Source organism: Octopus sinensis, linkage group LG6 (assembly GCF_006345805.1).
Source record: "Octopus sinensis linkage group LG6, ASM634580v1, whole genome shotgun sequence".
Taxonomy (NCBI): Eukaryota; Metazoa; Mollusca; class Cephalopoda; order Octopoda; family Octopodidae; genus Octopus; species Octopus sinensis.
This window is the reverse complement of record NC_043002.1, coordinates 19,339,980-19,356,971: the sequence shown is the minus strand read 5'-3', so window position 1 is coordinate 19,356,971 and position 16,992 is coordinate 19,339,980. Positions and strand designations below refer to the sequence as shown.

Below are 16,992 nucleotides of genomic sequence, written 5' to 3'. Positions count from 1 at the left end.
TGACATGTAAAGCATCTGTGTAATACCACATAAAAGCACCCAGCACACTCTGTATGTTGGTTTGTATTAGGAAGGACATCCAGCTGTAGAAACCATGCCAAATCAGACTGGAGTCTGGTGCAGACCCCCAGCTTGCCAGCTCTAGTCAAACCATCCAACCCATGCCAGCATGGACAACAAACATTAAATGATGATGATTCATTTACTGATACTTCTTTTCTTCAGGTTCACTGATGCAGAAACCCTTATCATGGGAGATGTCACCTATGGTGCATGCTGTGTTGATGACTTCACTGCAAAAGCTCTCGGGGCAGATTTTATGATCCACTATGGACATAGTTGTCTTGGTAAGTAAACAAAGTTGTATTTTTATATGAGGTTGGTTGAGACAGTTTACATCTCCCCAATTTGCAATGACTTGATCTGCTTTTATTCTATTTAAAGAATCAGTATTAGTAAATGCTAATGCTAGAAATGTGGTTCAAATAAATTAAAAAACCCAATCTTCACTGTTAATTATAAATTATAATAATAATAATAGTTTTACATCATGGCAACAGACACCTATGTATGTTATTACCATCATTATCATTACATCTGTTTTCCCATGATGGTATGACTTGGATAGGTTAGCATCTCTCTGGCTGCAGTCCTTGTAAAGTTCAATGTCCTGAGGTCATCCCTGACCACTTCTGTCCATATCCTCTTCAAACCTCCTCTATAGGTTCCTTCCACTTGAATTGCCTCACATTCCTGTTCTCAACCATCATTTCTAACACACATCACATGTCCACACTATTGTAGTCCTTAACTCTTTTGCATCAGATGATATATGAGTCAATATAGGAACTTTTAAATAACTGCTTGATGTACTAGAAACAGCAGCTAAAAAACATACTCTACTCCTTTAAAACATATTCTGCCATCTTATATCAGAGAAAATACTTTGGATAAAAATAGTCCTAGACAAACAATGCCTTCCTCCAACAACAACAAAAAAAATGGCTGGAATACTTTTCAGCTTAGTTATAGTGATTATTGCAGGCATTAAAAAAGTACAATGTCAGTGTGCATGTACAACAGAGTGTAAGCACCTTGAGAGGAAAGTTGGGCATAAGAGGCATCAGATGTTGTATGCAAGAGAGGCAACTGTGCTGGTATGGTCATGTGATGCACATGGACAAGGACAGTCATGTAAAGAAGTGCCAATCTCTAACTATGGAGGGAACCTGTGGAAGAGGTAGACCCAGGAAGACATGGGATGAGGTGGCAAAGCATGATTTTCGAATGTTGGGCCTCACAGAGGCAATGACTAGTGACTGAGACCTTTGGTGATATGCCATGCTTGAGAAGACCCATCAAGCTAAGTGGAATCGCAGTCATGGCCGATGCTGGTGTCGCATAACTGGTACCCGTGCCAGTGACACATAAAATGTGCCTATGGATCACTGGGCCTCATGGAGGCAATGTGGCTGAGCTGGTGGCACTTAAAAAAAGCACCTGTTGAGTGTTGGGCCTCACAGAGGTAATGTAGCCAATGCCAGTGTTGCATAACTGGCACCTGTGTTGGTGGCACTTAAAAAGCACCTGTTGAGCATTGGGCCTCACAGAGGCAATGTAGCTAATGACAGTGTTGCATAACTGGCACCTGTGTCGGTGGCAAGTAAAAAGCACCTGTTGAGCATTGGGCCTCACGGAGTCAGTGACAAATGACCAAGACCTTTGGCAATATGCCATGCTTGAGAAGAAGACCCATCAAATCAAGTGAAATTGTAGTCATGGTGGATACTGGTGTCATGCAACTGGCACCCATACCGGTGGTACATAAAAGCACCCATTACACTCTTGGAGTGGTTGGCGTTAGGAAGGGCATCCAGCTGTAGAAACCATGCCAAACCAGACTGAAGTCTGGTGCAGCCTCTCAGCTTACCAGCCCTAGTCAAACCATCCAACCCATGCCAGCATGGACTGTGGATGTTAAAAGATATTGATGATGATGATGACAAATAGCAACTCATGTCAAACATTTAGACAACAGCAAATGACTACAAGTATTGGAGCATGAGAAAAAAAAGTTTTGTTAGGAAGGTGAATGCTGCAAACCAGCCTCTGAAAGGAAGAAAAATGATCCAAAATGGGCAGGATCTTGATGGTAAATATTTCCTGCTTTTTGCCAACAAAAGACCCAATCTTGTCATAAGTGCAAAGAAAGGAAGGTGATGAAAATGGTGGAGATGGTAGCTCCCTGGGAAGTGAACAAAGACATTTTCCTCAAGAAAGACAGAAAATACAGTGAGTTGTTTGAACTCTGTGAAAACAATGGATTGGAGGCAAATATGCCTTCCTGTAGAGATAGGTGTTAAAGGACTTGTTGGAATCAGGTTCCACTTGATATTCATGAGTCTTGGACAAGCTATAAAGAAAAGGAAAGATGCTGCCAGAAAATTGTCAGAAGTCACTGAGAAAGTGAGTGAAGAAATCTATTTCAAGGGAGGTGTGGTGCAGCAAGAACAAGCATTGAGGAATGATAGCAACATCTGTGGGAGTTTTGTCATCTACACTAGTGAGTGGCCCTAGGCAGCTCTGGTGTTGCAATGGAAGGGGCCAAAACACCAAAGCTGCTTTACCACCTGAACTCCTGCATTTGAAGACAGAGAACAGCATCAGCCTCAGCAAACAAGTGTTTGCTTTAAAATATTATCTTATAACCAAAATCGAAATCAAATTTGATGACTGGCATCCATGCTAGTGGAGTGCTAAGAGCACCATCTAAGCTTGATCGTTGCCAGAGCAACAAGTTAGCCTCTGTGCTGGTGGCACGTAAAAAGCACCATTTGAGCATGATCGTTACCAGCATCGCCTAACTGGCACTTGTGCTGGTGGCACATGAAAAAGCATTTGAGCGAGGTCATTGTCAATGCTGCTGGACTGGCTCCTGTGCAGGTGGCATCTAAAACACACCATTTGAGCGTGGCCGTTGCCAGTACTGCCTGACTGGCCCTCGTGCCGGTGGCACATAAAAGCACCCACTACACTCTCGGAGCGGTTGGCATTAGAAAGGGCATCCAGCTGTAGAAATTCTGCCAGATCAGATTGGAGCCTGGTGCAGCCATCTGGTTCGTCAGCCCTTAGTCAAATCATCCAACCCATGCTAGCATGGAAAGCAGACATTAAACGATGATGATGATGATGATGATGATGATGAACAACATCTCAGACATTTAGACATTTCATCAAAACAGAGCTTATTCAGTAATGATGTCTCATTCTCTTACTTTCTAGTGCCCATCACTGTGACTCAAGATATACATATGCTCTACGTATTTGTGGACATCAAGATTGACAATACGCATTTTGTTGAGACAATCAAGTACAATCTGCCTGCTGACTCATGTATTGCACTGGTTAGTACAATACAATTTGTAGCCGCCCTACAGGTAAAGTTACTTTTATTAATTACCTCTTCATTTATGTATTTTTTATTAACGTCTTCCTTTCCCTTGCTCATCTTCTCTAATATTCTTTTTATTCCTACTTCAGACTTCTGGAAGTCACTGTTATTCTTCTTCCTTAACTCTTCTCCAGTTTTCTCCTTTCATCTTCATTCCTACTTCAGTTCTCTTTTCTTTCTACATTATTCTGAAGTAGTAGTAGTAGTAGTAGTAGTAGTAGTAGTGGCGGCAGCAGCAGCAGTGGTGGTTGTGGTGGTGGTAGTAGTGGCGGTGGCAGCAGCAGCTGCAGTGGTGGTGGTGGTAGTAGTTGTAGTAGTAGTGGTGGTGGCGGCAGCAGCAGCTGCAGCAGTGGTGGTGGTGGTGGTGGTGGTGGTGGTAGTAGTAGTAGTAGTAGTAGTAGTAGTACAAGGCATACTGCAGATGTTTTCGGACTTTTTAAGCATATCATTTATTAATTTCAAGGAAATACAAAGCTCTAATCTCCTTCAAAGTAAGATCTTCTGGCTTCAATGCACTTGCAGTACTCCAGCCACTTTGTCAAGGCACCCATCAAAGTCCTCTAGAACCCTTCTCACAGCCTCCTCCATCTTCAAAACAACTGCCCCTTAGGTTTTCCTTCAGCTTGGGGAACAGCCAAGAGTCACAGGGAGTAAAGTCTGGGCTGTAAGGAGGGTGAGAGACAGGTTTGATGCCCATCTCTATCAAGCAGCTGGTTACCAGGATACCCATCATTCTAAACTTTATCTTTATAGACACACAATGGCCTTCGTCAGAAATTGTCTTTCACCTCCTTTCTACCATCCTTGAACCGCTTGTGAAAGCAGTTGGGAGCATTCCATATGTTTCTGTAGTGTTTTTTTTTACCGAATTTAAGAGAAAGCTTTATTTCATAGTGAGCTTCTAAAGTGTCCCAACTGCATTCTGCAAATTAGTTAACTGTAACAAGCAGTGTTTAGTAGAGTGTGTTCAAAGTGTTGTTACAACTGTCTCCTTCAATCATCATCATCATCATCATCGTTTAGCGTCCGTTTTCCATGCTAGCATGGGTTGGACGGATCTGGAACAAAAAAAAGTCTGCAGAGTAGCTTATTAGATATATAGTAATGATCGCTTCCAAATATCTAAAGAAGAAATACGCACAGATCATGAATGGCTAAAGCTAAGTGACTCGTTCAGCCTCGCTACAACTACCTTCTATCCTTGCACTTATCATCATTATTCTTTCACTATTCTTCGATTACCATCTCATTGTATTGTTCCTCATTCTTTCAGTATTCCCTCATTACCCTGTCTAGCTCAGACATTTTTTTCGTTTAGTCTTGTCTCCCGGTTCATATCCACTCTGATTTTTCAAACCTATTTTCTAGCTCACACGATTAACAGAACCTCTTTGATTTTCAAACCTATTTTCTAGCTCACACGATTAACAGAACCTCTTACTAAGTTACGGTGTTATATTAGTTATCAATAATGATTATTCCCTCTGATTTTTCAAACCTACTTGCTAGCTCACACGATTAACAGAACCTCTTTGATTTTCAAACCTATTTTCTAGCTCACACGATTAACAGAACCTCTTACTAAGTTACGGTGTTATATTAGTTATCAATAATGATTATTCCCTCTGATTTTTCAAACCTACTTGCTAGCTCACATGATTAACAGAACCTCTTTGATTTTCAAACCTATTTTCTAGCTCACACGATTAACAGAACCTCTTACTAAGTTACGGTGTTATATTAGTTATCAATAATGATTATTCCCTCTGATTTTTCAAACCTATTTTCTAGCTCACACGATTAACAGAACCTCTTTGATTTTCAAACCTATTTATCAAATAATGTTTAATATCGATAATGCCGTCCCCAGTCAAATTTCCTCACACCGCTTTATTCCCACGTGTTCCTCGACCTCCTCTCTCCACCCCTCTCTAACTAACCCTATCTCTCTCCCTATGTTTCTCTATGTCCCCCCACTTTCCATAACCATCATCGCCATATCTCTCTCCCTATGTTTCTCTATGTCCCCTCCCTTTCCATAACCATCATCGCCATATATAAAGAGCGATCGCATTATCGTTAACCCCACTCGCTTCCAAATATCTAAAGAAGAAATACGCACAGATCATGAATGGCTAAAGCTAAGTGACTCGTTCAGCCTCGCTACAACTACCTTCTATCCTTGCACTTATCATCATTATTCTTTCACTATTCTTCGATTACCATCTCATTGTATTGTTCCTCATTCTTTCAGTATTCCCTCATTACCCTGTCTAGCTCAAACATTTTTTTCATTTAGTCTTGTCTCCCGGTTCATATCCACTCTGATTTTTCAAACCTATTTTCTAGCTCACACGATTAACAGAACCTCTTTGATTTTCAAACCTATTTGCTAGCTCACACGATTAACAGAACCTCTTACTAAGTTACGGTGCACCCGCCCTCCCACCCCATCCACACATGCCGAAAGTTCCTATTCTTTGCCATCCCGGGGTTGCTTCCCATGAAGACTGCAAATGCTCTTTCACCATCCCTACCCCTCCCTACCCCTAGTCTCGACCTTGGTAAGGTAATGTTCATACAGTGCAAAATATGAAAGGCTAGTGTTATGCAGGTTGTACTGAAGGCTACTTTACTACTTCATTACTTGCACATGAATTCTGCCAAATGCGAGCTTCCTTTTCAGGTACACGAAGCTACTGTCCACCGTCCCAGGGTCTCTAGAGCCCATGCCTCCCACACCCTCAGGGTTGGCACCCTCAACGTTGGCACACTGAAAGGTATGTCTGGTGAGATAGTCGAGATGCTTGAACGGAGATGTGTGGATATATGTTGCATGCAAGAAATAAGGTGGAGAGGAGGATCAGCTAGGTTCCTCACAGGAAAGGAACGCAGGTACAAGATTTTCTGGGCAGGGAACACTGACGGGGTTGGTGGCGTGGGTATACTTATCGCTGAGAAATGGGTAGATAAAGTAATTGAGGTAATCAGAGTATGTGACAGAATACTTAAGATTAGATTAGTGCTTCATCATAGTTTAGCAACCATTATATCAGCCTATGCTCCTCAGTCGGGGCTACCTGATGGACAGAAAGACCGATTCTATGACACTCTACTGCAGACTACCTCATTGACGAACAACAGAGACCTTCTCTTTGTGGCTGGTGACTTCAATGGTCACGTTGGACGACATGCTGGGGGCTTCCATGGCGTACATGGAGGCTATGGCTATGGCTCCCACAATGAGGAGGGAACCAGGCTGCTGGAGTTCTGCGATGCAAATAATCTTATGATTGCAACACTAACTTCAGGAAACCTACCAGCCACCTAGTCACTTACCGATCGGGCCAACATACCAGCCAAATTGACTACATCCTTGCAAGGCAAAGGGAGAGATGGCTGCTTATAAATGCCAAAACCTTCCCAGGCGAAGAATGTACCCCACAACATAGACTGGTAGTTAATGACTTTAGGATCAGGACTAGGAGGACAACCAGAAGATGACCAATATGGAGAAGAAGGATCTGGAAGCTTAAAGATCCTGCAAATGGACAGAGATTTAGGGACATATTACTTGAAGCCTTTGACGAAGTAGAAGGGGATAGAGCATCACAGGGGGTAGAAGACAACTGGACGTTTCTAAGGGACAACCTGCTGAGAGCCACTGACCAGATCTGTGGCTGGTGCAAAGTCCCCTCTCGACCTAGAATAACGTGGTGGTGGAACAATATTGTAGACAGGGCTATTAGAGAAAAGAGACAGGCTTGGAAGGTCTGGAAAAATGGGGGTAGCAGGGAATTGTATCAGACTGCCAAAAGAGAAGCTAGGAGACAGGTTTATTTAGCCAGAGGGGAAGCAGATAAGAAAAAATTTGCCAATGTTCTGCGCCGTGAGGACCAAAGACTGGAGGTGTTTCGCGTTGCAAGACAGTGTGTGAGAGAGAATCGTGATGTGGTAGGAGAGAAGTGTGTTCGCATGGAAGATGGTTCACTTGCGCTAAATGAGAATGCAAAGAGAGAGGTTTGGAGACGCCACTATGAAAGGTTGCTGAATAAAGAAAATAAATGGGATAAAGAGAGTCTGCCGAATGTTGACCCAACAGAGGGACCAGCTATCCGAGTTGATAGTTCCGTGGTAGCTAAGGCAATAAGAAGCATGAAGACAGGGAAAGCCCCAGGCCCATCAGGAATCACTGCAGAGATGCTCAAAATGTCTGGTAGTGTCGGCTATAGCCTAGTCACCCGTATAGTTAATCAGGTGATACACAAAGGAGTCATACCCAATGACTGGTGTAGCAGCATAATAGTCAACTGCTACAAAGGTAATGGTGACGCCCTAGATACAAATAACTACAGAGGTATCAAGCTGTTGGATCAGGTGATGAAGGTTACGGAGAGGGTCATAGCCCAACTAATTAGAGAGAGAGTTAGTTTAGATGAGATGCAGTTTGGGTTTGTGCCAGGGAAAAGTACCACTGATGCTATATTCCTGGTAAGGCAGCTGCAGGAGAAATACCTAGCCAAAGATAAGCCCCTGTACCTGGCTTTTGTTGACATGGAGAAAGCCTTCGACAGGGTCCCCCGATCCCTTATCTGGTGGTCAATGAGGAAACTAGGGATAGATGAATGGTCAGTGAGAGCTGTGCGGGCCATGTATAGGGACGCTGCTAGTAAGGTGAGGGTTGGCAATAAGTACAGTGAAGAATTCCGGGTAGAGGTAGGAGTCCACCAAGGCTCAGTCCTCAGCCCCCTCCTATTTATCATAGTCCCCCAGGCAATAACGGAGGAATTCAAGACAGGATGCCCTTGGGAGCTCCTCTATGCTGATGACCTTGCTCTAATTGCTGAGTCGCTATCAGAACTGGAGGAGAAGTTTCAGGTGTGGAAACAAGGATTAGAATCGAAGGGCCTCAGAGTCAATCTAGCTAAAACCAAAGTCGTAATCAGTAGGAAGGTAGACAAATCACAAATGCCTTCAGGTAGATGGCCCTGCTCAATCTGTAGAAAAGGTGTAGGTAGAAACTCTATAAGATGCACCAAGTGTAAGCTATGGACACATAAGAGGTGCAGCAATGTCAAAGGAAGGCTAACTAGGAAGATGGTTTTTGTATGTGGCAGATGCTCAGGAACAATAAACACTGAAAATGCTCTGAGACCAACTTCCGTCACTTTCCAGGGAGAAAAACTAGAAATAGTTGATAGTTTCCGTTACCTAGGTGACCAAGTCAGCAGCGGGGGCGGGTGTGCTGAAAGTGTAACTGCTAGAGTAAGAATAGCTTGGGCAAAGTTCAGAGAGCTCCTCTGCTGGTGACAAAAGGCCTCTCGCACAGAGTGAAAGGCAGACTGTATGATGTGTGTGTACGAACAGCATGCTACATGGCAGTGAAACATGGGCCGTGACTGCTGAGGATATGCGTAAGATCGCAAGAAATGAAGCCAGTATGCTCCGATAGATGGTGAAGCACGACCTTCGAACTTTAGGTCTCACTGAGGAAATGACTAGAGACTGAGACCTCTGGAAGTGTGCTGTGCGCGAGAAGACCCGGCAGGACAAGTGAGTGCATAACCCGTGGCCTTCTACATGGGATGGAGCCAGCCTACGTATGCATACCTTCCCTTCTTGGGACACAAAACTCTACTTGTGAAGACCTGTTGAGGCAAGTGAGGATCAGAATCGAAATTGATCAATGGAAATTGCAGATGTGTTACCAGTGCCGGTGGCATGTAAGAGAACCTTCCGTTTCGCGACCGTTGCCAGCGCCGCCCCAACTGGCCTCGTGCCGGTGGCACGTAAAAAGCACCATCCATTCGTGTCCGTTGCCAGCCTCGCCTGGCCCCCGTGCCGGTGGCACATAAAAAGCACCATCCATTCATGGCTGTTTGCCAGCTCTGTCTGGCACCTGTGCGGGTGGCACGTAAAAAGCACCCACTACACTCACGGAGTGGTTGGCGTTAGGAAGGGCATCCAGCCGTAGAAACACTGCCAGATTTGACTGGGTCTGATGAAGCCTTCTGGCTTCACAGACCCCAGTAGAACCGTCCAACCCATGCTAGCATGGAAAACGGACGCTAAACGATGATGATGATAGTAAAATTGCAATAACCTGGGACAGTTATAATTGCCTCTCCAAAAATGTCTCAAAACTACTGGAATGCACCTCATATGTGTAAGATTCCAAAATCAGAATCATTTCTGGTTTGGGTTTGCTTAGCTCCTTAAGTGGCTGTTTCTTGTGGTGACTCTCTTCTTTGTTGCTGCATAGTGAAGGTGCATGGCTCAGTGGTTAGAGCGTCAAGCTTACGATCGTGAGGTTGTGAGCTCGAATCCCGGTCCGGGCTGCATGTTGTGTTCTTGAGCAAGACCCTTTATTTCACTGAGTTGCGATGTCACAGGTGCCAAGCTGTATTGGCCCTTACCTTTCCCTTGGATAACAATGGTGGCATGGAGAGGAGAGGCCGGTATGCATGGGCAACTGCTGGTCTTCCATAAACCACCTTGCCCAGACTTGTGACTAGGAGGGTAACTTTCTAGGTGCAATCCCATGGTCAGTGTCGTGGCCGAAGGGGGTCTCCCCCGAGTTTTTTGACTGAGGGAGATATTGATTGTTGGACACCTCACCTAAATGGTCTTTATTTCAAATAGTCTGTAGTAGTGTGGTTGTTGCATTTATCCCAGTATCAGCGTTGATTAAAGACAACCCAGTCATGACCAGCTTGTCTTATTGAAGGCCAGGTCCCCCCCACACACACACACATAATCTGTCCTCTGTCAAAACCATCTTCTTACCCACTCCCCATTCCCCCACCCATGATCACCACCTGTTGTAGGTCCCTCCACTAGCCTTCACATGCCCACCCACACACTATTCATGCTCTCACATATCTACCATACTCCACTCCCAACCACTCCAATTTCCCTTGCTACCACTTGCTAGCGTCACCTCTTCTGCCTCTCTAAACATCTCACCTCATAGTCTTATGGAACATTCTCCTGTATTCCCTCTGTACCACTTACACTCCCTCTCGCTGTTTATCTATTTCTCCCTTTCTCTCTCTCATTCTGTCCGTTTAGCTGTATCTCTCTTTCTTCTTTCTTTTCCTACTGGGATACCCAAGTGTCTCCTCTACAGTAAGACATCTACTATCTGCCTATTATACTTTAACTCTCAACTGGCACAAAATCACCCCCGCCTTCAGTTCCATTCCCTTTCCCAGCTCTGAGGTCTTCAACTTGCAAGTTACTTGACTGATGACCCTGCTGGTGTTGGTGCCACATAAAAAGCACCCAGTGCCCTCTGTAAAATGGTTGATGAGAGGAAGGACATCCAGCTATAGAAATCATGCCAGAGCAGACAATGGAATCTGGTGTAGCTCTCCAGCTTGCCTGGCTCTTGTCAAACCGTCCATCGCATACCAGCATGGAAAATGGACATTAAATGATGATATGTCTGCCTTTTTTAAAGACAGTAAGAATGATTTGAAGAAGATTTAGCTGTTATTTCTTATAAGTTAATTGACCACATGCAGGTTCCTTCATTAGTTTGCTGGTGTTTTGTTATGTGTCTGGTCAGCAGCTAAATTATACTTCGTCTCTGTTCATCCCAAATAATTAGAGAATGTTAGTGGTTGGCATTAGGAAGGGCATCCAGCTGTAGAAACTCTGCCAGATCAAGATTGGTGCCTGGTGCAGCCATCTGGTTCACCAGCCCTCAGCCAAATCGTCCAACCATGGAAAGTGAACGTTAAACAATGATGATGATGATGTTACTAGAAATGAGCTTGTACCTGTGTGTGAGTTATCTCTCATCCACTTAACTGTATATAAGCTCCATAGGTGTGCTATCTACATTTTGTAAACCAAATAGACAGCCACTAACCAATACTGATCTGACTTCTCTCTTTTTCTCTTGCTTGTTTCCCTCTAATACAAATGCTACAACCAGTGAGACATCCTCACATCAGTGGCTCTCAACCAGGGTCCATATAAAACTTTTGGGAGTCCATGCAACAAAATAGTAAATTGGGGATCTACAATAGTATTTTAAAGGACCCTGAAAATATCTTCCTTTGGTTGTATGTGTTGATATGTATTGCAAGAAATAGCTGGGTTTCTTTCTCAAACATTTTACGTAGTTCAACCTACTCAAGTTGATGTGTGAAAAACAAAATAGGAATTTTGAAAGAAGTTTCTATAAAACTAGTTTTTAAACATCGAATGGCTATGGGGGTCCACCAGAATAAAATAGTAATCAAAGGGGTCCATGGATAAAAAATGGTTGAGAACCCCTGCTCTCTTTGGTCACTGAACTACTAGAAATAGTGACCAAATTACACCCCACACCATAAAAAGAAAGGACAAATTAGAGACTGTTGTCTAGAAATAGTATGTTTGAGAATAAGAGACTGGATGCTTGTGGCTGGAATATCTTTGATCATTGATCTGGTGGATCAGGGCTGGCCTGTGGCTAAACAACAACTATCACCACCACCACCACCACCACCACTAGTACAATGGCCTTTGTTTCTCTGAATATTACTTACTCAACAGAGTGCAATCATGCTAAAACCACTTGAATCAAGTGGTCTGTTTTGAAACTCCCATGAATCCACAGCTAATTCCCAGCCCTTGTTATCATCTCAATGCTTCTGAAATATTTAAATTAGATGGTAGGAAATCAGTACTACAAACTAACAATTGACATATAAATTCTACACTTGTCAACACACTTCTGTTTCCTCTGCGTTATGCTGTATGCATACAATTGGCAAGGCTCCTATTTCCAATCTATTCTTTGATGTTATTAGTCCACAGATGTCTTTGATGGCCTCTCACTCTCTTTTCTTCCACATGTCCTCTCACTGGTGCATTATGTTTAAAATATGATAGCTTTGTGTTCTTCATTATCATCATCATCATTTAACCTCTATTTACCATGCTGGCATGGGTTGGATGGGTTTGACAGGGCTTGAAATGCCAGGGACTGCACCAGGTTTCATAGTCATCATCATTTAATGTCCATCTTCCATGCTGGCATGGGTTGGATAGTTTGGCATGGGTTGACAAGAGCTAGGCAAGCCAGAGGGCTACACCAGATTCCACTGTCTGCTTTGGCATGGTTTCTGCAGCTTGATGCTCTTCCTAATGCCAACCACTTTACAGAATGTACCGGATGCTTTTCATGTGGCACCATCACCAGTGTTATTTACATGGCACCAGCACCGATGCTTTTTATATCTCACCGTGATTTTAGGATCTCAATTCTGTTGTGTTTGGTGGGTCTTCTTGAGTATAGCAATCAATGCAGCACATATCTTGTTAATAAATATTTTTAGACTTCCAGTTTTTCTAGTACTGTAGCATTTGTTATGCTGTCTGTCCAGCTTATTCTACCCAAAAGATCCACTTCTGAAGGGCATCTATTTTCTTTCCATTTCTGAAAGCCACCAACACAGCATGATGTGTTAGAGTTTAAAATATCATCATCATTATGTTCTTTTTACATCTTTTCTATACTTGGATGGGTTCTCATGGTCTGAATTAGTTCTTATTTCTGGGTTACTACCTTCCTGAACAGATTGGAGAATATGTCTCACTTGTACATACCATTAGAGATTGGACATTTTTTATCCTTTAGCAATGGAGTAGTAGAATGGTAGAACATACGGTGATTCTGTGCAATGAATGCAAATATTGCTTTACTTTTATCTCACAGTAGTTGATGAAATAAATACCAGTTCTATATAGGGATCAATTCAATTGACTTTACTCCTCTCCTAAAACACTGTAGCCTTATATTAATGCAATAAATCAAAATTTTATTTTTTGCTTCCAAAATTCATAGCAAACTTTTGTTACAGCTTGTTATAAACATGTGATAGTTTATTTAATGCCACTATTATCTATTGTTTTTCATGCAGATGATGTCTTTAAGTAATTTATTCTCTATCTGTCATATTCTTTTGATTGTTCCAGGGTGTTGCTAAAGAGCTCAGGAACACATTCAATGTCGTCATTCCGCAAGTGAAGCCGCTGTCGCCTGGTGAAATACTTGGTTGTACGTCCCCTAAACTTGGTGATGATGTTGACACCTTAATGTATGTTACCTTTAAAAATTATTTTGCTTCCTTACATTTTGATAACATTTTGTTCACTATTAACCAAAATACTAGGATAAAAAAAAAAAGGAAAATGGAAATTCTATACAAATCTATTTACGATATTAAAATTTTTCTTTTCATTATTGTCATCATGATTGTTTCAATGTCTATTTTACCATGCTTTCATGGGTCTTATTGAGACAGATTTTCTGTAGCTAGATTACCTTCCCCTTACCAACTCTTACCTTTTTTCCAAGCAAGGTAATATTTCCCCATGGCCAGATGAATGGATGAGGACAGCTGTGTGAAAAAGTGTCACACCCTAGCAGTAGAGGGAACCTGTGGAAGAGGTAAATCTAGGAAGACCTGGGATGAGGTGGTGAAGCACGACCTTTGAACATTGGGCCTCACCGAGGCAATGACAAGTGACTAAGACCTTTGGAGATATTTTGTGCTTGAGAAGACCCGGCAAGCCAAGTTAGACCATAACCTTGTGGCCTATGCCAATGCTGTATAACTAGCCCATTTAAGAGTACCCTTCAATCATCGGACAATAAACTGTGCTTGTGAAGACCTGTTGAGGCAAGTGAAATCGTTGTCATGGCCAATGATAGTACCGCCTGATTGGCACCCATGCCAGTGACATGTAAAAAGCACCATTCGAGCGTGATTGTTGCCAGTGCTGCCTGACTGGCTGCTGTGCCAGTGGTATGTAAAAAACACCATTCAAGTGTGACTGTTGCCAGTGCCACCTGATTGGCTCCCATGCTGGTGGCATGTAAAAAGCACCATTTGAGCATGGTCACTGCTAGTACCACCCAACTGGCCCTCGTGTTGGTGGCACGTAAAAAGCACCCACCACACTCTCGAAGTGGTTGGCATTTGGAAGGGTATCCAGCTATAGAAACTTTGCCAGATAGATTGGAACCTGGTGCAGCTGTCTGGCTTGCCATACCTCAGTCAAACTGTCCAACCCATGCCAGCATGGAAATCAGACATTAAACAATTATGATGATGATGATGATTCTATACATCAATCTAAAACAACAGGCTTACTAAAGGAAAACCGGAATTTAAAAGAAGAGAAAACCAAAGTTTCTCATGATATTCATTGACGGATTTTATTTCAGATGTTCTCATTTTAACAATCATCTCCGGTTAATCGTTGAGAGGATGTTGGTGTTGCGTTGGCGGAGGTTTGTGCTCTCTGAGTGCTCTTATTATTATCATTGTTGTTATTATTGTTATAGAAACAAAGCTCCGGTTTGGTCTTATTCCTGGTAGGATTTACGTGGGTAGCAGGTTACTATCTGTAACCTTATTATCTACATGTTTTTGGCAGTCTTTCAAGTGCTTAGAATTCTCCTAATAATCCTTGCTGTTGCTAAGAGGTAAACTTTCTGTAGGAGCTCTACCAAGCATTCTATTTCAATCTCTTTTAGCCATTTGTCTAAAGCTTGGCTTACTGTTCCCAATGCACCAATTATTATCGGCATAGCCATTACTGTTCGCATGCTCCTAATTCTTCCTATTTCAAATTTTAAGGGATTGTATTTTCTATATTTTTTGTCTTCTTCCTTTATATTATTTTATTAAAATAATATAATATGATATTATTTCATTATTATTATTATTTGCCTTAGCGAATGCGGAGGTATTGTTTTCAGTCATGTTTGTGTGTTTGTCTGTGGACAAGATATCTCAAGAACTGCTGGATGGATTCAGGTGAAACTTTCAGGGATGTTTGGCCTCGTGACTGACATGAACTGATTAGATTCTGGGATCGATCCGGTATCAGATAAGGATTCTGGATTATTTTTCCCTTTGTTTTTTTACTTAATTTTTGAGAGCAGTTGGGTTCATTTTTAGTATTCTCATTTGTGAAAGCAGTTGAGTTTATTTCAGATATTCTCATTTTAAAATCATCTCCAGCTAATCGTTGAGAGGATGTTGGTGTTGCCTTGGCAGAGGTTTGTGCTCTCTGAGTGCTCTTGTTATTATTATCATAATAATAACTACAACAACAACAACAACTCAAAAGTACATTGTCTTCAACACTAACTGAAAATTCATCTCCCTCTTCAGTGATATATTTTTGCTACTTTTGAATTCCCAAGCTGACTCAAATCAGCTGGCTTAAGGCTTGATTAATGGCAGTATATATGAAACCAACTATGTATTCTTAATGTAGATTTAATTCCTTTTTTTTTTTGTTTTCTCTGTAAGGACGGTCTTTTTTTCTTTCTTTTTTTTTTGAAATGTTATAACTTCTATATATTGCAACTCTCTCCCTCTCACTTGCTTGCCCTCTCTTAGTGGTAATTCTGTTGTGTTACCTCTCTATCTCTCTCTGATATTTTTGTTGTTTGTTTTGTTTCTCTTAACACACAGTAACACACTAACACATCTTCCCTCACCAGCGGTGCACTCACCCCTCCAGTATAGACCTGCCTCTCTAGTTGGCAAGTTGCAGGCCCTTTTACTTTCTCAGATAGATTTTTCTATTCCCATTACCACCTTGCACTCTCTTAGAGCATTGCTGATCACCTTGATGTGCTTGCTGTCTAACAGTATTATGGTGAGGTCATCTGTGTGTGCAAGTACAGATCTTCATCATCCTAGTTCATGTGGGATACACCTCATTGTATCTAATTACCAAAACAGTAGCAAAAGAATCAGTGCACAGAGGGGAGATGATGTGGCACACTTTAGAAGGATTGTGTGCCAGAATACTGAATGGCTGTGAGAGGTGGCCATTCACCCTTGCCACTAAGCAAATGTTGCTATACACAGTACCAATCCAGACCCTGAAGAATTCACTGAAACCAGCTGTTGTGAGGACTACTGCCAAATATCGATGGGCGAGACTTTTGAATCCTTCCTATTGACCTGTAGAGGTCTCTCTTGTTTTTGTTCTTTCTGAGTACAGGTCTTCTGCATCCTAGTTTGTGTGGGATGCACCTCAATGACTCTAGTTTCCATAGTGGTGGCTAAAGATTCAATGTATACAGAAGGGAGGGTACATCTGTCAGGCTCATTACTCTGCTCTCTATGATGTACTGTATGACGTGGCAGTTGTAATGTATAGATTTGTTCAGGATTCTTCATGTTTGCACACCACCAGTCACATTATTGAGGACAGTGTCAAACTCTTTGCTAATATCTTGGCCAAAAATCTTGAAATCTACTTTGAGTAAAAGTTATGTGCTGAAAATTATCGATGTGTTCCCTCTTGTTTCAGTTTTTTCTCAGCAACAATACTGCTCCTAAGCTCACACAGTGTTGGGTCTCTCCCATTCTATTTTATTGTTTTTTGTATACACCTGCCAAAAGATTATCTAACAACTGTGGCATAAGATGTATGCAAGCCTGTTGAGCAACCTATCTAAAGTAGATGATTTTCCCTAAATGTTGGCCACTTTTCACGACACTGTTCCCCCATTG

At 42.3% G+C, this 16,992-nt stretch overlaps 1 protein-coding gene across 7 annotated transcripts in view; it reads left to right on the top strand.

Annotated features, from left to right (window-relative positions):
- The window catches only part of LOC115212882 (2-(3-amino-3-carboxypropyl)histidine synthase subunit 1), a 42,570-nt gene that overhangs the window by 11,252 nt on the left and 14,326 nt on the right, over positions 1-16,992 (top strand). For all 7 annotated transcript variants that reach the window (XM_029781677.2, XM_036503675.1, XM_036503673.1 and 4 more), the window contains exons 5-7: positions 226-347; positions 3,283-3,437; positions 13,424-13,545. In XM_029781677.2, coding sequence (XP_029637537.1) covers positions 226-347; positions 3,283-3,437; positions 13,424-13,545 — 399 coding nt within the window. The remainder of the gene's footprint in view (positions 1-225; positions 348-3,282; positions 3,438-13,423; positions 13,546-16,992) is intronic.